Source organism: Populus alba, chromosome 19 (genome assembly GCF_005239225.2).
Source record: "Populus alba chromosome 19, ASM523922v2, whole genome shotgun sequence".
In the NCBI taxonomy this organism is placed as follows: Eukaryota; Viridiplantae; Streptophyta; class Magnoliopsida; order Malpighiales; family Salicaceae; genus Populus; species Populus alba.
This window is the reverse complement of record NC_133302.1, coordinates 20043452-20067315: the sequence shown is the minus strand read 5'-3', so window position 1 is coordinate 20067315 and position 23864 is coordinate 20043452. Positions and strand designations below refer to the sequence as shown.

Sequence of the window (23864 nt, the reverse complement as noted above, 5' to 3'; positions counted from 1 at the left end):
AACATAAACCAACCCCACAACAGAGAGGGCCGGGTAACCTTTTTTAATTCCTAGTTCATTTCAAAGATGAGAATGGGTTCAAACTGTTCATTTGAACTGAAAAAATCCAACGTAACCGGAATGTTATGGATTTTGCTAGAGCTATATTTAAGTTTCACTCAGATTCAGGTGCACTGCACCAAAATTTCATTGTCAAGAATTACCAACAAATAATAATACAAAACAATTGGCTAGCAGATTTCTGCAAAAGCAGAGCTTGGTTGCATGATTTAATGAACAATGGAATCACAAATGATTGACCAGAAGAATGGATTGTTCACATTTCTTGCTACAGCTACCTTGAGGACTTCTCCGAGGTATGAACTTGAGATGTGGATGTGAACAGTTAATGTGTTAGCTTGCTGCATTTGTTTACAGTCGATGTGCATCTTCCAGTGCTGACATTGTGGGAGATTACAACTTTAAAGCTTTACATTCACAAGTTGAATCACAAGTTCTATATACCAATTTGACTCAAGTCACCTATTGATTCTTTGCTGGGACGGTCTCTCCTCATCATGTCTGTTAGATCCTGGACAACCTCAGACATTGGTGGCCTGAATTCTGGTTCAGACTGCAAGATATCATTGTGGTTAGGTAAAGGTGATCCTATATTTCGTTACGTAGGGAAAAAAAATCTATGACTCCAACTAGATGGCATTCACTTGTTAATGATGGATCAAGTCTGTATGGAAACCATAAAGAAACCAACAGTGTAATTCTCACCTGAACACATCGGGAAATGATATCGGCAAAGTGTGATAAAGATTTGGCAGAGTATTCTCCATTAAGAGAGGGATCAACCATTTTTGACAATGTGTTGATGTCATGGAGCTGGGGGATTGCCCATCTCACCAGAAATTGTTCACTGCGATTCCGTGTCCTAGGCAAAATTTTAAGAAAGAGGAACATTTAAGAAACAAAAAATTGCATAGGATAACAAACACAGCATATGTTTTTACTTTTTTACCTGTCAAGGGACTTGCGGCCTGTTAAAAGTTCTAGCATGACCACACCAAAGCTGTAAACATCACTCTGGACAGTATAAATTCCTGATTCAAATTCTGGAGCCCCGTAACCATAGGCTGTTAGCAGCTGGCCTGACAACTGAAAATAAGAGGAACTATTTTAGGATAGTAAGTGGACATTGAAACAAAAAGATATACACATCCCTACACCAATTGAAGAGTTTTTTCCAAATACTTAAAAACATCAATTGCTATCAACTTGATCAACAAAATTCCTTTTGTTTTACATTCTAATTGCACTTTCATGAGTAGATAAATTTCCGCAAATTAACTCAATTTAACAAGTCTGAAAGTCAACTACCAAGAGAGTTCTATTTCAACATGGACCACTGCCTCATTGTATGAGCATGACTTACCTGACTGACAGCCCCTGATGATATTAACGAAGCCAGACCACAATCCGAAACACGCACATCAAGATCATCATCAAGAAGAACATTGGCAGACTTAAAATTTCTGTGGATGACAGGTGGCTGACAGACCTCGTGCAAATACCTTCACACATGGAACAAATTAAGTATGCACAAGAGGCAAAAAAAAAAAAAAAAACACACCTCCCACCTTCATCCCATAGAAAGATTGTTTGCGAACAGTTGACCATTTTATAGACCTGAATCTATAAACCATTTCCAGCATATTGGACTACTTAATTATGTCTTTTCAACTGATATAGCAATAGAAGACTTAAATTTTCTGCTATTCAAATCTGTCTCTCTACACATGCACACTCTTTGAATTCGTGTTTCTTACTAGTTAATTTAGACTTTTTTCTAAGGACATCTGGTTCTATCACAGTGGTTGGTTCACTTACTCTAAGGCCCTAGCGGCTCCAAGTGCCATCCTAATGCGGGCATTCCAGGATAGTTTCCTTTTAAATTCATCATCTGAGTGTAGTGCATCTTGTAAAGAGCCACTGCTGCAATACTCATAGATCAGAAGCCTTTGGCCATGCTCTGCACAGTAACCCATGAGCTCAACAACATTAGCATGTCGGATCCGATCAATATTGTTAACCAATTCAATAAACTCGTTCTCCTTCTGCTGCTCTGCAGTCCTCTTATCAAGTTTCTTGACAGCAAGAAGCTACAAAAGCAACCACATACATTAAAGGTTGAAAACCAAAGACATTCAACTATATGTTTTTTTTACAACAAAATTGAGCTGCTTAATCAGATAGATGCACCATATAAAAGAGGGTTGCAGTAAGAGTAACCAACCCACTAAAGTTTTAACTTTTTAAAGCTCATTGATATATTTTGTTTGGGGATTTGTAATAATGGTTTCAACAATTAAAAATCAATTGTTTTAGGCAATTGAGGAAAAGAGCACGTAATGAAACTGATTTAAAAAGTGAGTCTTTGAGAGAGAGAAGGAACAAAGTCGTGAAGAAAACAATAAATTTAACATAATAACACAGCAAATCCACTGATAGAATATCTTGGCTCATTAATCTCCATAAATAAATTGCTACAAACAACAGCAATCATAATAAAAGATCATACATACCTTTCCATCAGGAAGCTGTGCCCTATAAACACTTCCCAGCATGCCTTCTCCTATGAGATTTTCTTGAGAAAAGCTTTTTGTGTATTGTTGAAGCGATGCAATGGTGAAAGACTTAGCAGAAGTGAGGAGGGTCCGAGTTTTACGAGAAGGCTTCCCTGAGCTTGCTTCAGCTGGAACATTTGGCTTAACAATGACATTCTCAACAGGGGGTGGAGGAGGTGGTGGTGGTGGAGGTGGAGGTGGAGGAGGCGGCGGAGGCGGCATGAAATCTGAATCCAGTCTGCTAACGTCTATTAAATAATCATCCCTCTTTGGTGCAAGGTCCATTTTAGGTTCATTTCTCTTGTGCACATTTTGCGGCTTTGGATGGTCCTCTTTTGGCTGCTGTAAAGTCTCCTTCGGAACTGTTAGAAAAATTTTAGAACATGTCAGTGATCAAAAGAATTGAAATCTCCAATGGAAGCAGATGATTCAAGTTAAATAAGTCATTTGCCTTTTTCAATTTGATTAGTTGGTTGGGCTGAGGATCCACTGTCCCTTGGGTTCTCTCTGTTGCCTTTATAAGCACCAACTTGATGCCGCTTGAAAATTCTACTGGCCTCCTTCCTTCTTCTGCTACATTTTGGAACAAGAAGCCCAAGTGCTAATGCCAGTATTACAAACAACAATACCCCTGCAATGGATATCCAAACTAATCTTTTAGTAGTTAGAAACTTTTTTCCTCCAGAATTCGATTCCTCTGCTGAAGACGGCCCATCAGCCTGCTTCCCAGGTGTTTTTCGAGAAGGAGGAGATGGTGGGACCCAAAATGGTGGTGTTGGTGTTGAAGGTGGTGGTGGTGCTGATGGTGGTGGTGGTGTCGCTGGTGGTGGGGACATGGGTGCAGGTACTGGAGAAGTGGATGAATTGAAAGGATTGCCATCTTTTCTGCAACAAGCAACCATATTAGCAAACAAATGAAGCAAGTGATAACCAAATTTTCCAAACCACACAAAACAGGCTTCCTATTCACTTTAAACAACATTGCACAGTTCTATGAACTTAGATACCAAACACAGTAGACTGCAAGTTAAAGCAAATGCCTCCATCATGGCTATTTGAAGAATATTATGCCTAAAGATTTAATAGCTGGTAGGAGCCATAAAAATCATATGGTATTTTTGACTTGCTGCATCAGAAAGTGGAGATCAGAAAGTCCCTCTGGAATAATTTCCATGCCATTGTCAAGATTTAATTGTGCACATTATGATCAATAATGCTCAGACAACTTGGGCAAATTTCTGACAGGCATTCAAGAACTCATCCAGCTCCCAGTTCTGTAAGGCACAAATATGTGCATATAATTATGTGATTCAACTCAATTACCACATACATGAATTGGATGTATTATTCCCCATAAGTTCCAAGAGAGAGTCACAGGTTTCTTCGCATGTAGATTATCTTCAAAAAAAATCCTGGCTTAAAAAAATCCATGCATTTCAAATAGACCACCCCATCAACAACATGATCAGTCTGAATTGTTTGGACATGTCAACCTGGTACGATTTCCAGGACCTGATTGTTTTAAGAGACACTTCATTTGATTGCTCATGCTCTGGTTGCAACAAGGCAATGGAAATGCATTAATCATTACCCACATCCTCTACTAACCCACTCACAGATATAACCTTAGTGGAGTTTTCATACAATTGTCAAGAACCAGAAATTTCCTAAATTGAGAGAACAAGATATATCATTGACATAAACAGTCAACAATTCAAGTCCTCCTGATGGAGCAATTCATATGGATACATGAACGCTTTTGACAAACATCAAGCTCTATTTCAACTGAAATACATTTTGACTTTCACCTGAAATTTGGGATGGCCAGGAGCTTCTCAGGTATGGGTCCTGAGAACAGGTTATTCTCTATATTCCTGTTTTAAATGGGGCAAAAGAGACAAAAAGTAAGGAAGAGAATTATTCCACAAAATTCAGGTTACGAAACCAGACAATGAAATTCCTGAATAAGTAACGAAGTACTATCATTTAAAATTATAAGAGACATGGTTAGGAATAGTACAAATCTCTCAGGGGAAGATCTTGTAGAACATCTAGGGTCCCAGACAGCTGATTGTCCTGCAAGCGTCTGCCAACTAAGTTGTTAGCCTTACATGTGGAGATTAAGTGATTGCAATATAAATGGACTTGTTGTGACAACTTACAGGGTTGTAAGACTAGCCAAATCTACGAAAGAAGAAGGCAACTGTCCACTCAAATTGTTGTTGGACAAGTCTCTGCAAAAAATAAGTGGTTACACTAACCATAAAGAACCTTTAATAAAACTGGAAAAGTAAGCCAACTTTAAAAATTGAACCTACAAGTTGATCAACCCTGGAAGAGATTGAAAGGCATCCGGTATCTCTCCACTTAAAAAATTATCATTAAGAGACCTGCAGGGCATAAAAAGTTAGGATATAAGCATTACAAAACTGAGACAAGTCGGAATCAACACCAGCAAAAGAGGAGCTGAAATTTACATGTCTTTCAATAGAGTTAAAGATGACAGAGAATCTGGGATGCTTCCGGTGAAGTTATTGTCTGCAAGAAAACTGTCAAAGTAAAGACTATCATAAGCTGTTGCATAAAAGGGTACCCAGAATTGAGAAATGAAATAAAAGAAACAAATAGGTTATCTCATGTAAAGGGGAAGCATACAAGGTTTGCATGGTAACAGGCAGATTGGACGGAATACTCCCCCCTATATGGTTGTTGCTTAGATCTCTGGAAATAAATAAAAGAAAAAGAAACACAAAGATTAATGTCAGTTCTAAAAGCACCTATAAATGTAAAACAATCCCATGCAATATCTTCAATGCCTCTTGTAGTCAATAACAGTCCAAAGGCACATGTAGAATGCCCCTTCTGTTCCTCACACTTAAAATATAAACCAAAACAGATGATTCTAAAAGCATCAAAGGAATAGGTTAAAAAATGTTTGGGGTTGGAAGGACAGAAATTTCAATTAGTCAACCACGTCGTTCATAAGCTCACACCTATGCACATATGCACAAGTTCTGCTCCCAAAGATTGAGAGATTGAGAGACTACCACTTACATTGATCTGATAGAAGCAAACATTCCCAGGTTATCACCAAGTTCTCCTCCCAAATTTGCACCATTAAGAACTCTGTAAAACAGCAAGTTTTAAAAGAAAAAAAAAATCATTACACAGCTTTACATTATCCATACCGACAAATTGCAATTAACATGAAGAGACTAAAGCAGAGTTCCATACATGGATTGTATTTCTGAAACATTACATAGAACGCCTTGCCACCCTTCACCGCACGGATCTCCCCCAGTGCTGACCCACCCAGGCAGTACAGGAGATCCCAGAGAAAGGTATAAGCTATTAATTGCAGTAACTAATTCAATCAAAACAATGCCGGTGATAAGATTCAAAGCTCCATGTACTATAAAACAAAATTAACGAGCAATTATATCCACACGCATGCACACGCACACAAATGTGACAAATACTTCATTTCCAGCTCCAAACTGCACACTAATTACCAGTAATCTTGATTTGGTTGCTGGAGAAAAATTAAACTTAAAGCAAGACAGAAAGTTTACCAAACCAATCAAAGCACTTCTTCCACCTTGTTGTGATGGCATACACCATTGTAGTTATAACGAAAAACTTCACTTTATTAACTTCACTTTATTTTCTTATCCCACATTTTCTCATAAACCAAACAGCTGAAAGAAAACCGGGAAAAAGAAAAAAAGAAAGAGCAAAAGAAAACAAAGTCAAGCTTAATTACCATCACTTGGATTAGTAACACCAACTGAAATTCTTGCTGTGCAGATCAAAACAAACGCAGTAAAAAACTTTCCATAGATCTCCAAATTCAAGTCCTCTCTTTTACCAGATCTCTTGACTCCCATCGAATCTCCCAAACTCAACTATCTCCTCTTTCTCTATACCACTTTTCCAATCTGTAAAAAACAACCAAACCCCACAAAAGAAAACCACAAAAACACACAGTTAGTGATCTTATCAAAGCTCAACAACTCAAACCATTAAAACCCAACAACAAAAAACATACAAAAAAACCAGTAATGAGCAGAAAAAACACAAAGTTGACAAATGTCAAGCTTAAATGAAGCAAATTGTTGTCAATAAAAAATGAAAGAGAGTTTATTTTTTACTTTCTTGAAGCTCTTTCTAAAAGTAGAGCAGAGAACTTAAGTGCTAAGATTCAAAGAATTAAGAGATGGAGAGAGCAAGAAATGGACGTAAGCAGACATTACATCACGGTTTTTTATGCAACCAAATCCAAATAAAAAAAGAAAAAGAACCTACTCCCGTAAAGAACAGTAAAGAGAGTTGCAGAAAGAGAGTTTTGAGCAGAGAATGTGGAGAAAAAGAGAGGTGGGATTTTTTTTCTTTTGCTTCCTTCAGTGTTTTTCTCTCTCTAAGACCACAAGCCAGTCGAGTAGGAGTACATAAGAGCTGTTAACAATTTGTGTGTCTGAGTAGTGCAAGTCATGTTCATGTGTGTCTTCTTTGAATTTTGTTCTTAGTTCTTAGTTTAGTTTACCTAAATTTTTTTGTGCTCTCATATCATCCCTCTAATTTCATTTTTTTGGATTTAGATCCTCTCATGTTCATTAAAGGGTCAAGTTCTATTTTCTATGGGCACTACAAATAAATAAAATTTTTATGGAATTTATCTAAAAAATAATTAAAATAAATTTTATGATAAATAACATTATAATGACATTATTTACTATTATATATACTTAACTGTATTTATTTTAATTTAAATTGCAATTATGGTATATCTTTACTTATATTGAATTGAATGTCATTTAAATTAAATGTCTGTTTATCTATGGACTTTTATCATAATTGCTAGTAAAATTGATATAATTGCCTTTAAAGTTAAACCAATGTTTTTAAAATTAAAATCCTTTAATGTGTATCTAGTGACTTTTTTAATGGAAGTAATTCCAAATCTAGTAACTATGGTTTATTTGATTATTGTATAATGGAATATAACCCTTTATTATGTAGTCCAAAGACTCAACAGACCTCCTGATAAGTAAATAAATAAATAAATAAAAAGAAATTAAAGCTGAGATAAAAAGGTATTTGGTTTTTTGAAAATATATAAAAAGGTTGTTTGTAAGATCATTCCAAAGGAATTTGATGTACAAAATATTTAAAAATAAAAAAAAATTTATCGTTAGAAAAAAAATGATCCATCAAATTCAAAATAACCTAACATAATCTTTAGCATATTTGAAAATGGTAAAAACTTACTATTTCTTACATTCTTTTTATTATTATTATTATTGAATTTAATGTGATTTTTGTAATATAATTAACCGTGTTATTTTTTAACAGTTAATATGAAAAATTTTAATTATAATTTTAATAATTATTTAATTATATTAACAATTATTGAAATTTATTCTATGAATGCAATTAGTGTATTTAATGGTCGGTTTAGAGTATGTTTGTTTTTATATTTTAAAAAAAAATAAAAATTATTTGCTTTCAAATTATTATTTTTGTATTTTTAGATTATATTGATATTAAAAATAAAATTTTTTAAAAAAATTATTTTAATATACTTTTAAATAAAATATATGAGTTATTAATACAATTGTACTTAAGTCATAAGTTCACAAAAGGATCAAATAACTGCATAAATAAACAAAAGAGGGGTGATATTGAAACAAAGAATAGTATAGAGATCAAATAAGATGAAATCGAGAGTACAAGAACCAAACGCACCATTAACTATGTGTCTGGCTTGGTAATAATAGTGTTTTACGCGCTATGATGGCGCGTGGAATGGGGTGTTTCTGTCTATGGAGCTTGGAAGTGAGGGTGGCGCTCATGATTGTAGTGAAAATCCCCAAAAATTATGTATAGTTGAGAGGCTATTTCTAGTAGAATTGTGAATAGGCTCAAGATAGGTAGGGTTCTATTTGTTGTAAGAGAATTGATTCCACTTCCTTGTCTACTGTCTATGGCCTAGTTTTAAAAGCAGGGGTTAAGACAAGGCTAATAATTTTTGTGAGTTTATTTTTAATATTTTTTAAAAATAATTAAAATGATATTATTTTGATTAAAATATTTTTTAAAAAAATAATGATTTTTTTGCTCAGATTTTATTTAGATTTTACTAAGATTGATTAAGTCATGAATCATTTCTAAATTTTTAATCGAGTTAAATCAAGTAAATTATTTCTTTATTTTTTAAAATTAAAATTAGTTTATACCTTTTAGTTTACTGGGTTTTGGGTTAGAACGAGTGAACAAATGAAAATATTATATTTTTTAAAAAAAAAATAGCAAATACTAACCATCTATGCTAGATTAGATTAGATGAATATAAATCTAAATAATTGAATTTGCAAGTTTGAATGTGATAAGGGTTGATTAAAAAGATAACTTTTATGATTGAACTTCTAAAAAAAAAATTGGATTTTTTTTAATTTTGAATTAAATGTTTTTATGTTTTAAAATCTAATATTAAAAATAAATTTCAAAAATAAAAAATATTTTAAAATATTACAATCTCAAATAGGTTATTGCTTTGAATGATGACATCTAAATCAATTCAAGAGTATCAAGAATTTAATTTCAATAATTAATTAAAATCTAAACTAAAAAAATAAATTTTCCTAAAAGAAAAAATAAAGAGCGTTGAGTGCATTTTATGGGAAATTTATGCTATGATATTAGTGGACAGTGTTGTCACGTCCTCCCAGTGCGCGTATTGACGCACTCAACGGCAAGAAATCCAAGATGGTGATAAATTACGTGGCGTCGTAATTGCCAATATTAGCCGTCAGTGTTTCTATGGGCGTCACATGCGTGGTCAAATAATTGTTAGCAAGGCCTTATTTATTTTAAATCTTTAAATTACAAGAAAAAAAATATATATATATATATATATAATATCTAATAATACCCAAATTTAATGAGTAATCCAAGATAATATTACTAGATTATTGTCTCGTGACAGAATAAAAATGGTTAGATAAAATATTATTTAATTGAAAAAACTAAGATATAAATATAAAATAAATTTTATTTAGATCTAATTATTAAATTAACATGTACGCATTACTAATATTAGTAGACTTGCTCTATAGTAAGATTCTTTATTGATTTGGATGTTGAGAATAAATGACAAAAATACTATTCCAAATTTGTCATTATACATAAAGCTATGGTATTTTTTATTTATTTTTTACTTTATAGGTTCTCTCTCCCGTCTACATCGAGATAAAAGATATCTCAATGAATGGATGAAAAATATTTTGCTCCAGATCCATTTTAATCATTGAGCCGACCAAATTGTGTTGCTATGGTGATGATCCCATTTATATTCTTGCTCAAAAAATAATTACTTAACCCAAGTAATTAAGAAAAAAAATTAGTGGAATCATTTATTAAAAAGATGTTTAAGAATGTGATAGTGATTGTTTTTTGGAGTTATTTTCACTCAGAAATGTATCAGAATAATATTTTAAAATTTTTTTTTATATTAAACATTAAAATAATTTGAAAACATAAAAAATAATTTTAAATAAAAAATTAAAATTTGCACAACTCTTGTAATTCCAAACAAGAGGCTAAATTTGTTGACTCGAATAATTTACCATTTTTGCTTTATAATGTAAATAAATCATCATTCTATTTCACTTTTCAATTCAACATTTCAATCATGTTTTACAAGGATATTGGTGTGCGCACACCTCACTAAATATTATTAGAATCCACTAATTCAACTAATTGAGAGATGCATGGAGTTGATAATTCACGAGGATAGAGTCCTTCTTGCATCATTTTTCTCTTGACTTTACATCTTTCCTCGTATGTAAATCCTGATTTATAATGTTGTGTTTGATTTGGACACTGAGTCTTACGTTGCAATTCTATCCATTCTAACAAGGACTTGAATTGTAGTTTGTGTTTTTCTGCTAGAGGATCACACCCATTGGGATTCAAGAGACAAGAAGAGTCAAGGTCTCCATTCTATTTTGGGTTCTAGTTCAATATACAAATTGAAATAAGAGTTCGTATTCAAGTCATAGTTGTCAAGACTGCTACTAAACTTGAACCGTTTTAAGATCCTGGTCTCGTATTAGGTAGATTAATTTAAAATTATGTTGTTTCAATTTATCTTTTAAAAAAAAATTTTGAAAAGTTTTTTTTTTATTAAACCAATAATACTTGGATTTTGATCAAGTTAGCTTCCCTAATTTTTATATAAAATCCAATTTAGATCCTAAATTGACTAATCAATAAATTAATCAATTAAAATAATAATAATAACATTTTTTTTAATAATTCATTAATGTTAACCTAACAAGGTTACACAATATTATTAAAAACCTAGTTGAGTCAATTTTATTTAACTAAAATATGGATTTATTTAGCCTCAAGTGATAGAATATCAAAGAATCAATTCAACCCAATAACTTAAATTATTATATGAAATCTTAGGATATAATTTATATTATTCTTTAATAAAATCGAGTCACAAATTTACACTAAATTTAATAACTATTATTTAATTAACTTGTACATGTTCATGGAGATTAAATCTCCTTTTCTTTTTCTTTTTTTTTCAAGATTTCAAACAAATGATATACTTTCAAACAGGTTTATTCACCATAGTAGTATCATCGTCAAAATGAAACTACAGAAGCTATAGCAATCATACAAAAAATAATTCAAGGGAGCATCTCCATGCCATCAACCCGATGGTACCAATTTTCTTCTTTGCCTTGGTATTCCTAGACAAAGCACATAAAAAATGAGAGATGTGGGGTAATTCTCATTGACTAAAGTGGGTTAATATCGTTGCCATAGGACAATATAATTTCTTCATGTTTGAAAAAAAAAAAGGGAAAAAAGCATGCGTAGAGGAGACTAAAGTTTCGACCAATTCAATTTCATGATTAATTATTTTTTAGAATGGAAACATAAGAGATTGAATTTTGTTCGCTCCCAACATAAATTTTCCTTTTTAAGTAAAATGAAATGTACAATTTTTTAATATTTAATTATATTTATACCTGTTTTGACGGGTAGAGATATCAAGTTTGAGAGTATGATATGGTGGGTTTTTCGTGGTAATTTTTTTTAATTTAATATATAAAAAGCCATCATCAAAAGCAAATTATATGTATATATTAAATTACTACTTTTGTTCTTCTTTTTTTCAAGGTGGTTTTTTTTATTAAATATATTTGGTTATTGTTTTGAAATAGATTAAAACAAATATAATATAGATAAATGAAACATGTTCATTGTATCTTATATTTTTTTAAAAAAAAAAAATTACTATGTTTAAAAATATATTTATTTTATTATCTCTATCTTTTTAACAAATCAAAAAATTGAGAGGGTCGAGGGGTGAGCGTGACAGCTCGTTGTAAACTTGCAAGTGATGAATTCTGTCTACTTTTTCTACAACTGGGGTTAAGGACCGTTACGGCACCGTTTGTCGTTACGCAGGAAAATTCCAGGTAACAAAGGCCACTTTTGAAAAAGCAGTTTTTTCCTCCTTTTTATCCCCTCTCAACGGGCGAAAAAGAAGAAAGTCTTGAAAAAAAATCGAAAGAGAAATCAATTGGAGTAAATATTAAAAAATAAATGGAAAAGGCAAACAGTCTTTATCTCTTTATCCTAATTGGCACCCTCGCAGCAAAGCTGTCATCCATCGAGAATCTCTTGAAGTCACCGACCATTTTGAGGATGATGACTCGAATTTCTTATTCGCTATGCTTCTTTGTAAAGTTACCAGATTAGGGTGAAAGCTTGGTATAACTAATATTGTTTTATTTAAAATTAAAAATAAAAATTAAATTTTAATAGTTATGATTTCGTTATCACCACCAAATTAATTAAATGATTCCAAGTCTTGGTCAAGCCACCATTTGTATCGAAATATTTTTTAATACAAAAGAATAATTTCTAGTCTATTTAAACTTTTTAGGTGTTGTTATTGTTAAACAATTCAAATAAATAAATAAAAAATACAAAAATAAAAGATAAGGAGACTAGAGTTTTATTAATATTTTACATTGAAGGAATTTGTTTAATTTAAATAAAAAAATTATATATAGTTTACGCTAAAAAGTAATCAAACAAGCGATTTTATTTCTCTTCGCTGTTTTCAAACAGTTTCTCCCTTTCTTTTTAGCTTAAGGATTAAAAAAATAAAATAAAAATTCACATCAAAATAAAAATTGTTGCTAGAGTAGGTGAGCCATATATTATTTTTTTTTCTATATTTTAACACATTATCTTTTAATTTTGTATTTTTACAATAATTTCAAGTCTAATTCTTCTAATTAGGCTATAAAAGGGTTTGATTAAAAATATTAAATTATTCCACTGTTAATATAAACAAGTAATTTTATTGTATTTAAAAAGTAATTAATTATATTTTTATAATTATTCACTACAATCCACTCTAAAGAAATAGAAAGATACAACTAGAAAATAAAATTTTTAAATAAAGATATTTTTATAACTTTTGACTAATCATAATTTTTATATTCTCTTTTATAAGTAACAAGAAATAATTAATAAAATACCACAAATTACTCCTAGCATCGTGAGATTTTTCTTATATAAACAGTGACACTTACCCTATCTATTTTGATTGTTTTGTTAATAGAAGATGAAGTGTTTGGCATCTATCCTCCATGAGCCTGATGAAAATGGGATTATAGAATTGCTGATTGGTAATTTCTTAGTAATAAAAATCGATCATAATCCAAGAGATTATAATACTTAATTTTTATATATTTTTTTAATTAACGTGAATATTCAAGCCAGTTTATGTATATCTGAATTAATTTTATAAATTTTAAAATTAACGATTATGTAAATCTCTAATAACTATTATATTAACAATTACAAGATTGAAACATGAGACTATAGGAAAATAAACTCTTTAATCCAACCACTTACCATTTAGATATCACTAAATCATTTATTATATAGTTTTATGTTGTTATTTTTTTTAGTTTAACGTAGGTGTCCGGGCCAGTTTGCGTGCACCCGACTAATCCTATGAGCCCTGAAATTAACGATCATATAACCCTCCGTTTTCAGTGGTCATTGTATGAGTAATTTAGAGCTCGAACTGAGTTTATTTTTTTTATGTAGTTATTTTTAATAAAATAGGTGGGTATTATATACAGTAAACGAATGCTGTCACCCTTTACAGATTCTAATCGCATCAATGTCGGGCTACATCATAGGATACTTCTGTAAGTGACATAACATGACATTGGTATAAAATCTTTTTAAAAAGATTTGATAAGACTTGAACCTGAAGATCTTAAGCTTGATTATCTTCTTTTTATTGGATTTAAACTCTTATTTTAAAATGAAGCTTAAATCTTCACAATCCTAACATGAATATAAAATTTAATCTCAGCATGAGGAGGTTAGCTCGAAATTACCACTTGGTGATTAAAAAAAAATACATCTTCCTTAAGACGTTGAAATGTTTTTTTCTTTAGAAAAATTAGTAAATTTAAAGAACTAAAATTGATCACAAAAAGAAAAGATATACAAAAGGGATGATTATTTTTTATTCAAATTAATTTTTATAAAAATAAAATAATTAAATTAATTTTTTAAAAAAGAACCAAATTCGAACCAAAATCGGTTCAAACCGATTGGTTTAAGTTTGGCTTTTTTTGGATAAAATCGGATCAAAACAGTTTGGCTTGTTTTTTTTTTATTTGGCTTAGTTTTTGGGTTTGACTCCATTTTTTTTCTAGTTTTTTTCAATTTGGGTTTGGTTTTTTCAGTTTCAAACTTATAAAATCAAAACCAAACCAGTTGGTTTTTTTAAAATTTAATTAGTTTAATTATTTTTTTTCACGGTTCAGTTTTTTCGATTATTTTTTTCTTGTTTTCTCAATTTAATTAATTTTTTTGCTCACCCTTAATACACAAAAAAAAAAAACAAAGAAAAAAAAATATTTTATTTATAGTTATAAAATCTAGTTTTGATATAGTGGTCAATTCAATAATTTACTTACTCAAAGCCTGATTTGAGCCGTATTTTATTTTAAACTGTTTTTTTTATTAAAAAAATATTATTTTTAATTATTTTAAGACTTTTAAAACAATATGTTAGTAGGTTAATCCAAATTCATTTAGATTTTTAGTTTATTTTTTAAAATTATTTTTTTGTTTTAATCTTTTGATATTGAATTATTCGATAATTAAACTTTATGATTTTATTTAATTTATTTTCAAACATGATTATTATAATATCATGATTGGGTTAAATATTTTTACATCTTGATCCAAGTATGCTTGGATCAAGTTTTTTTAAATTTTTATTTATTTGTATTTTTTTAATATTTATCCTTCAACGTTGTATTTGCTAGTAATTGAGTTTCTTTTTTTTTTTTCAATGAAATTATTATATACTCATTTAATTTATTAGAAATTGTTCTTCAAATGTTATTTAATTTTTTTTTTAAGAGATTATCACAATCTTAAACCCATAGCCATAGAATTTAAGAGTTAAACCGATGTTTATTTTTTGTATATTTTTTTAATTTTCACCTTTAAATATTGAATTGTTTAATAATCTAGATGACATCAATTTGAGTTTTTTTTTACTATTAATTTATCTATGAATTTATTTATTATCATTATATTTATTTATTCATGTAATTTAAATTATGAAGAAATACCCGAGTCTCAATTTTTTTTTCCTTGGCATTTTTTTAGCTACAAATCTGTTATCCTTGTAATCTCCAACAATTTCTATTCCGGAGCCCATTAACTTGGTTGCTCTTGTTGGTTTGTGCCCGAATTGGTTGGCTCTGGAACAGAACAATTAAACCTCCATTCTTGAATTGACAGGTTCCTAACAAATTCCTTCCTCTCTTTTTACGGGCTTTAAAAGGTTGCTCACCATCGCTTTCTACTATCAATTATAGATTTTGTTCTTTATTTATAAAAAAATCCCTTAGAGCAGATTGGAGAACAACATCATTTTGTATGAAGGTGGATTGCAAAATTTGGATTGGAATCTGAGTTTGAAAATAGATAACTATTAAGAAAATTATCCAAAAAATATGTACAACTATAAGATCCAAGTTTTAGTTTTTGATTGGGTTACCAGCTTTGAATTAGATCAACAGATCATTTGAGTTAATTTTTTTTTAAAATTAAAACAATATTATTTTAGTATAAAAACAAAAGTTAACGGGTTGCAACAGATTTTTTACCAGATCTTGCTGAGTCACACCAGGTTTTTTTCTCCCATGTTTTTTCTTCAACCTGACCCGGTTCTGGTTATAGGTCGACCCATCGGGTCGAGTTGCATTTCAAAACTATACATGATATGGTTTATATATATTAAAAATCGACTTCAAATTCTACCCATGAAAAATTTACCTCTTAACGTTGTCGGGTCTTCTTTTTCATTTATTATTCGATATATCGCGAGAGTGTTAGCTATAATAGAAACTGTATACAAGGAGACGACCAGGGGCTGAAACCAAGCTGGTGCTTCACTGATTTGATTTTTATACGGAGTCTCCATGTACAAAAAGATTCTTGAATAACAAAAGCAGGGCCATTTTGATGCAAAATGGGACCATCACTCTCTGGTTGGTAGGGCATTGCTCCGGGACTGGCTCATTTAGCTGCCGTAGAGCGCACACCGGTCACAACCACCAGGCGACCACGAGTCCTTGTCACTTTCTTCATAGCTCGATGGTAACACCATTACCTGAATCTTATAGCCATCAATCACATTCTTAATGAAAGCTTGTTCTACCTTATTTTTGATTTGACATAACTTGATAATCTTAAGAGGTTAACCATCCCTTTTGCTAGGTGCGATGCATTCCAGGTACATAATGGCTGCAACTATTCTGAGAAATGCAGTTTCTAGATTTATAAATTAAAATTAAAATTTTATTTTTAAAGTTTTATTTAATTGGTAATTTCAGAGCTCGAAAAATTAATTAAGTTACATGTAAGCTTGATTCAGGATACCTTCATATTAATTAAAAAAAAAAACAAAGAAACAACAAGTACTCAGGAACTAGGAAAAAAATATTATGGTTTTTAAGAAATTTTCTCTGGGAACTTCGCTTCTGATAACATGAATATTTTCTTTTGAAATGGAAATATTCAAGACTGTTAAGAGTTTGATTGTTTGTTCTTTGGGACCATGCATCCATATACTTCCATTTTCAAGTTTGAAAATATGGAAAGTGATTGGAGGTGGGAGTTGGGACCCAGAGGAAATTTGTGAAACGATAGTGTAATTTAGCTCAAGGCTGCAGCTGCTGCTGACATGACTGACCGCATCTTGCATCTTTCTTCCATGTAATGAGTACACAAGGTCATTTGCTAGAGCAATTGCCGCTGCATTGCGTCGTTTGTAGACCATAACTGTCGGGGGTTTGGTCGGAGTACTAACATGGAAATAAATTATTTAAAATAATATTATTTTACTGTTTTAAAAAAAAAATTCATTAATGTTGATTCAATTCATGTTAGAAGGTTTTGTAAAGTTGATATTCAATTTAAATTAAGTTTTGAATTTAGTTACTGGAACTAAAACTGAATTTAACAAACATAGAGCGCTTCCATCTCTTTAACACAATGCATTATTGTCACATTTACTAAACCTACATCCATCATTGGTTTGAATATGTGATAGTTTGGAAGTTCTTCTTCCATCTTTTTTGATTTAAATTTTTTTTATTTATATTTTAAAATTTTTTTTATTTTTTATATCACATATTAAAATTATCTAAAAAATTAAAAAAAATTTCAAATTTAAATAAAAAGCAAATTCAACCTTAACCCAAACCAAACCAGCACGTAATCATTGAATTCAAATGTACACAAATTCATGATCAGTAATGTTCACAGCTGAAATCAAATTTGGTTGATGACAATGATCGGAAGAAAAAAACCCCTTGTTCTAGTTAGTTATTTTGAATTCATGTTAGGTTTTTAGCTTGAAGAAGAGGTTGAGGTGTAGCTGAGGCATCGGCTATGTTGCTGGAGCGGTTGTATGATGCGCTCCGGACGGCAGGGTGCAGGAGCTGGGTGTGCAAGGAAGGTAGGAACATCATCGCCGGGCATCAGGACTGACACCCCTTTCGCATAAACTGTCATCTGCATAATGAAACAAGAAGTTATCAAAGAAAACAGGGACCAAGAACCAGCAACAATTGCTGCGAATTTCGCTGGCACTAAACCAGATACATGTAAAACTCAAGAATCACTATTCAGGCATCATATTTTTGCAATCCTCGTAGACAACGAAACAAGATATTAGTGGAAGGTATCATTTCCAAGTTCCATGGCATACTTTAATGTAGTAAACAAGGTGTCCACGAATTTTCCAGCCATGGAAGGTTTAATGGTCTCGGCAACTAATGAACATAAACACTTTCGAACAAATTTCAAGCAGAGAAAAGCTGAAAAATGAAGCCATGCAAAAAGAGACATAAGGGTTTTACTTTAATCATTCTTAAGATACAGGTACAAAGGCATCAAGTAGTGGAGTAGAATGATTTCCTAACAAGCACTAATACCTCCTACATTTATCTCCACTGTCTCCGGATTTCATACCTCTTTTCCATAAATCAAGGGCCTCAATCAACTTCAAATCAATTTGCGAGCATCTAGTGTAGAAAAAATGTGATATCATTGAAACATGTTGAAATATGAAAGGTAAAAAATTAGGTAGCCATGCCAAGACAATATATTGGACTACCAATTGAACAAGACAAAAGAAAAGCTGGCCTAGCATGTCTTAACTATGGTAGGTAAGGAGCAATGAGACATGGCAAACCAATGGGCACATAATATAGATGCCAGTTATGTTTCAAAAGACTTCTCTTCTCACCCACAGCATCACATCAGGTGCTGCTGTTGGCCTGCTGCAAGTTACTTGAAGATAATAAACAAATTCAGACATGAAAAACTTGACAATTGTGTCTAGACATGTTTAGTTGCATTTAATTGCATAGGACAAGTCTTGGGAGGCTGGAATGAGAGATTGTCTATGATAAATTTCACACATCATTTCCTATGTTCTTCTCTGTGAGTAAATAAAGCAGTGACTTTTCTTCTTCCATGATTTAATCTTTAGCAAGCAATCTCACAGTCCATAGAGATACTATAATGGTGTTAAGCAATAAAGACAAAAATCACATGCTGGAAAGCTATAATGGACCCATTGGCTCGATAAACTAGCATAGATAAGCACATCAATGTAATTAATGGCTTTCTTCCCATGTGTGCTTTTAACATAATTAACCACGCAGAAAGTGCACCGGATTGTTTAATAGACACCTGTATCAATCAGTAATATGATACACAGAGCTTAATCACGATAAGAACAGCCAGCCATGTCAACAATACCAGCTGCTTATAAATTACAGCACTATAGCAGTAGATTTAGACTTTGGCGTAGCAGTAGATTCTGGCCAAGGTATATTTTGTACATGATAAATAAGAAAGGTGTGAAGGTAATAATATTATAGTTCTTAATAACGATGAAGATGCATTAGGATAATAATTTCTATTATTCTAAGATGTTCGTAATCGAATGAGGTTGCGTTAAAGAGCCGTCATAATGTAATATTTTAGTGCAAATGATGAATTGTTTAACAGAATGCAGCCAAGTACAGAAGCTCCAAATAATTCCCACTAATCTTCCAAATTTGTATGATCTGTCCACAAATTAAGCCACCATACTTCAACTAGCTAAAGCTTAATTGTCACAATGATCATCTTTAATCATAATCTTAAATCACTTGTGACATATGCAATCATGGTTTAGAAAACTGCTCATGGACACTAGGAGCTAAAGATAATTTACTACTTGACATTAAGTTGAACTAAAATGAAAACTTACATAGTATTCTTTCAATCAGGAACTCATTTCAAGTTCTGATGAAATAAGATACAAGAAAAATCGGATACTTAATTTATGCATAAAGACTTAATGTTTTTCATCTTAATTACTGTCAACTAAGTAGATATATGCATAATGTGAGAGCCTAAACCACTAAAAAATAGATATCTCATTGGTTACTACTTACTACTACAATAAACCAAAGACAAAAGGTGATTTCAGAAAGACAAATTTAAGAAAGCATAAAAAAGGAAAAACTTTAAACACATAAATACAAATATTTCAATTCGCATAATACCAGTCAAATTGCCATAGATTAGTTATCATTGCAAACAGAAAGAAAGCAAAAGGAGCAGTCACAGTCATGCTTGCAGGTATACTCATTACACCTTGCAGGTCTTCCCATAAACATTCAAGACATAAACAGAACAAGAAAAGGAAATCAAAATTAATGCTGCTTTTGTCACCACAAAAATTAATTTAGTAAATAAACACTATCGCTTCCTTACCCAGAAACCAAAAGCAAGAAACAGAAACAAAAATGCAACCAAATTGTGTTCTTGCATCCAAAATATAAGCCAATGAAATGAGAGGGAGAGAGTACTTTTGGAGATGGGAAATCAAGCTTGCCATGGAAAACAACTTGAGCTTCAAGATCATTAGAAGAAGAAGAACTGCCATTAGCACCAGCAGAGGAAGACAATGATCTTGGCCTTAAAAACCTTTCAAAGATAGCCATAACAAGGAACATAGATATCAATATAGCAGTAGCTACAAACCCAAAAGACACAGCATTCACTGAATTATCAAAATGTCTCCAATGATCATCTCTTTCTAAATTCAGAGGCACCAATGTTGTAGTTGGTGGTGACACTACTGTATCCCAACTATCTTCCACACCCATTACAACCAATTATATATGTCTAGCAAAAATATCCAAGCTTTCTCTACCTTCTTGTCTCTCATTAAAGAAAGAGAAGCCAAAGCAAACCCGGTTGCCTGTTTCTTTCAGGGTGTCATAGGGTCTTAACACTTGTTTTGTTAAGCATGGAAATGGGGATATAGCTAGTGAAGGTAGCAGAGTGGAGTGAATGAGAAAGAGAGGTGGGTTCTTTATGAGTGCAAAGATCAAGGCTTTTATGGTAGTAACAATGGACTCGTGCTTCTAAAGCAAAGTTTTAATGTTTTACTACAAATCACGGACACAGAGAGAGAAAGAGGGAGAGAGTTTCTAAGGTGGGAACAAGAGCTTTTTGTATTACAAAAGTATGTTTGGAAGAGTAATTATTAATTATGATTGTTTTTTATAGTATTTTTTTATTTAAAAATATATTTTTATATATATATATTTATTTATTTTTAAAATAATTTTAAAAATATATATCAAAAATATATTAATTTAAAATAATAAAAAATTTCAATTTTTTTCAGAAAATGTTTTTAAAATAAAAAACAAACAAAGTTAAAGTTGAGTTTAGGAAAAGTCGCATTAACTTAATTTTTTTTTTAAAAAAATTTTTCATTAATTTTTTTTATATTTTTATTTCTTTTGATGTTTTAATTTTAAAAATAATTTTTTAAAAATAAAAAAATTATTTTAATATATTTTTAAGTAAACAATGCTTTGAATCATAATTGTTAACACAGTCTCAAATAGACTGGATTGATAAATAAATTAGATTTTTGGAGGAATAATATAAGTTTGTGTAATTTGAAAATAAACTTAAATTAAGTTTGAACAAATTCATAACCAGTTACTATTTTGTTTGGTAATTTTTTAGGACAGATTTGATTTGTCTTGTTAAATTTATTTTAACAATATTAAGTATATCTAAAATAAATTAATTAATTTTAGTTTGATTTTTGTACATGTTAATTAATTTTGGAATGACACATGAGTTTTGACCCAATAAAAACCTAACGTTCAATATGTTATTTTTTTTTTCTAAGTGGTATTGTTTTAATTTATTTCTTTAAAATTTCTAATTAATAATTTAGATTAATTTGAGTCCATTCATTTACATATAACCTCGGCCTTATTTGGGCTTCACAACCAAATAAAAAAACAAAAAAAAAAATTGACATTTACGAACCTTTATAAGCTATTATCTGGTGAAGTCCTTGCAGTAACTGCAGGATAATAACACAAGTCCCAGGCTTCACGTGCCTCTCGTGTCACAGATCCCAGAGCTATGGACCCACAGAATGACACGTGGCGAAACAGTAAGAACCTGATCCTTCCGAAGAATCGAGATGAGCAGGATAATCATTTGAATCAGGGCCGTCACTTTTCTCAAGGGTTGATGGCACGTGCAATAGGGCGTGTAGGGGTTAGTGATTGGTGAGGCTTGGCAAATTGTGGGACCAAGTCACAGAGGGCCCGTGCAAATTTGGGCCATACGTGAAGAACCCTTTTATTGGTTTCTTTTGCTGAGACTTGAGAGAGTTTCATCAGCTTTCTCTTCTTTTGATGATATTACGATACAATTGTGGGTTGGGCTCAATAATCCTCTAGTACTCAACAGCTCGGGCCCACTTTTGTTCATTTTCATTGAGAAGATAGGCCCACTTGGTGGGGCCATGTTGTTTGGAAGGTAAAAGATACGAGACAATTGATTGTAGTTAGGTAATCTCGGTGTATTCCTCTTGCAATAGAATTACGCATCTATTTGCATAGTTATTATCATCGGTTTGGGAGTGCAGTTCAATTGTTATTTTTTTTAATTTTATTTTAAATTAATTTATTTTTTAGTATTTTAAAAATTATTTTAATATGTTGATGTTAAATATAATTAAATTTTATAAAATAAAAATAATAATATTTTAAAGCATTTCTAAACAAAATAAATTTTGAAAAACAATCTTTACTATTATCTTAATATTTTTTAATTTAGTTTGAAAGGTGGATTTAATAACTTAATAATTTAAAATTTAATTGAATTAATTTTATTCTTGACTTGTAAGCTATGATCTCTTTCCCAGCCTCACCATAATAATGCTACGAGCAGGTATTACTTTATGAGTTCTGTCTAGCAACACAGCAATGGCTACAAAGCTCCTTGCCTCCCTCTTCCTCCATGGGTTCAAAGCTCCTCCACCTATCTTCATTTGCTGATGTGTTGGACACGTGCACGACCGCTATTGATCTCGAATCCTCACTTGGCATGCATCCGGTAGCCTGCCAAGAAGTACTAGAGAGTTCTAATTGGTGCCACGGTAAGATAAAGCCGTTTGGGCGGTGGCCGGTGGCTGGTTTGCCCCCGTGGCGTCCTACGTGGAGATGCATAGGAGAGGATAGGGTTTGCAAACGTGAACCATCAACCACATTCCAAATATTGAGTTTTCCATCGTATGCTTCTATATGACCTTTCCAAGCATTCAAGCAATCACCGGAGCTAAATAAGTTTCCTTCAAGAGCTACCATTTGATTAGGTGGCACATCTAATTGCCACATCTGTAGAAAACAATGGTGCTTATTAGCTGAATTTTTTTATCGGTATTCTTATCTTTGTAAGAGGAAATATATCGACAATTAGACAGTGTACTGACTAAGCAATGTTCTATACAGGCAGAGTTTTAAATAAATAACAATTTTATTTTAAGAAAGTATAAATATACAGGATTTGATATAATTTCTATAATTAATCAGATTTATATAATTATTGCCTATATAAAATTTGATCTGAATACACAATAATCATCAGATTACAAAATAATATTTAATTTAATTTCTATAATTAAACAGATTACAAAATCACAACTCATCAGGTAACAACATACTTACTATGAGATCCCACCTGTCATGCTCCGAGTCGTACACCTCAGCAGAACACCGCTCCAACGTGTGTCATGGAACCCACGTACTACTTTCTCAGCAAATCCCCCAACCACATGGATCTTTCCTTGCCATGTCACCCCAACACATCTGCAACTTATTGTGCTCATGTCAGGCAATGCTTTCCACTCGTCAAGTGCCGCGTCATACACCTCAGCCAACGAAATCCCACGTGGACAGGCCGACGAACTTTTCCCACCAGCCACAAGCCGACGAACGTGTTACAAAACTCCAATGATATATTTATATTAATTTAATTAGGATAATTCAAGAAACTTAAAAAGAAAAATATATCTTTAATATTATCTTAAAAAAACTAAAAGATATTTTAAATAAAAACTTTAAAATTAATTCCAACGTGAGAAACCATCATGCCAGCTCGCACAATCAAATCCTTCTGCACCTTGATCACCCACCGTCCTGCCATCGACATTGAGTTTAAGCCACCTTCCATGAGAGATATTAGTTAAAATCCAGGAATCCTTAATCTAGAAGGATTTGTGTTAAA

General features: G+C 31.7%; 2 protein-coding genes across 7 annotated transcripts; both read right to left on the bottom strand.

The window, feature by feature from the left end:
* Nucleotides 1–90: 90 nt before the first annotated feature.
* LOC118038522 (protein STRUBBELIG-RECEPTOR FAMILY 3) lies at nt 91–7087 on the bottom strand. Of its 6 annotated transcripts, none has more exons than XM_073406874.1 (17): nt 6921–7087; nt 6379–6553; nt 5850–6027; nt 5670–5741; nt 5271–5336; nt 5093–5164; nt 4934–5005; nt 4778–4849; nt 4636–4701; nt 4424–4489; nt 3067–3500; nt 2574–2977; nt 1879–2150; nt 1424–1562; nt 1010–1146; nt 766–922; nt 91–613 (listed from the first exon to the last, which is right to left on the bottom strand). In XM_073406874.1, exons 2-17 carry the CDS (start codon nt 6500–6502, stop codon nt 497–499), a joined length of 2448 nt encoding a protein of 815 aa, XP_073262975.1. In that variant the 5' UTR covers nt 6503–6553; nt 6921–7087; the 3' UTR covers nt 91–496. The 6 variants fall into 6 exon arrangements, with proteins under 6 accessions (XP_073262975.1, XP_034900792.1, XP_073262976.1 ...); XM_035044901.1 differs by having other exon boundaries at nt 5850–5979; nt 6921–7086; XM_073406875.1 differs by lacking the exon at nt 6921–7087 and adding an exon at nt 6767–6888.
* A 10362-nt stretch (nt 7088–17449) lies between these two features.
* LOC118038523 (uncharacterized) lies at nt 17450–20751 on the bottom strand. Its single transcript, XM_035044906.2, has 2 exons — nt 20126–20751; nt 17450–17771 (listed from the first exon to the last, which is right to left on the bottom strand). The coding sequence occupies exons 1-2, from the start codon at nt 20423–20425 to the stop codon at nt 17607–17609; spliced, it is 465 nt and encodes a 154-aa protein (XP_034900797.1). The 5' UTR covers nt 20426–20751; the 3' UTR covers nt 17450–17606.
* Nucleotides 20752–23864: the final 3113 nt, after the last annotated feature.

What these genes read in the sequence shown, in the direction of transcription:
- LOC118038522 (XM_073406874.1), bottom strand. Translation starts at nt 6,502, where the DNA reads ATGGGAGTCAAGAGATCTGGTAAAAGAGAGGACTTGAATTTGGAGATC. An exon ending in TTTGCTTCTATCAGATCAAT is followed by an intron (nt 5,337 to 5,669) that starts GTAAGTGGTAGT and finishes ATTTATTTCCAG; the next exon opens with AGATCTAAGCAACAACCATA. An exon ending in TCATTTCCCGATGTGTTCAG is followed by an intron (nt 614 to 765) that starts GTGAGAATTACA and finishes GATATCTTGCAG; the next exon opens with TCTGAACCAGAATTCAGGCC.
- LOC118038523 (XM_035044906.2), bottom strand. Translation starts at nt 20,425, where the DNA reads ATGGGTGTGGAAGATAGTTGGGATACAGTAGTGTCACCACCAACTACA. An exon ending in TTGATTTCCCATCTCCAAAA is followed by an intron (nt 17,772 to 20,125) that starts GTACTCTCTCCC and finishes TTCATTATGCAG; the next exon opens with ATGACAGTTTATGCGAAAGG.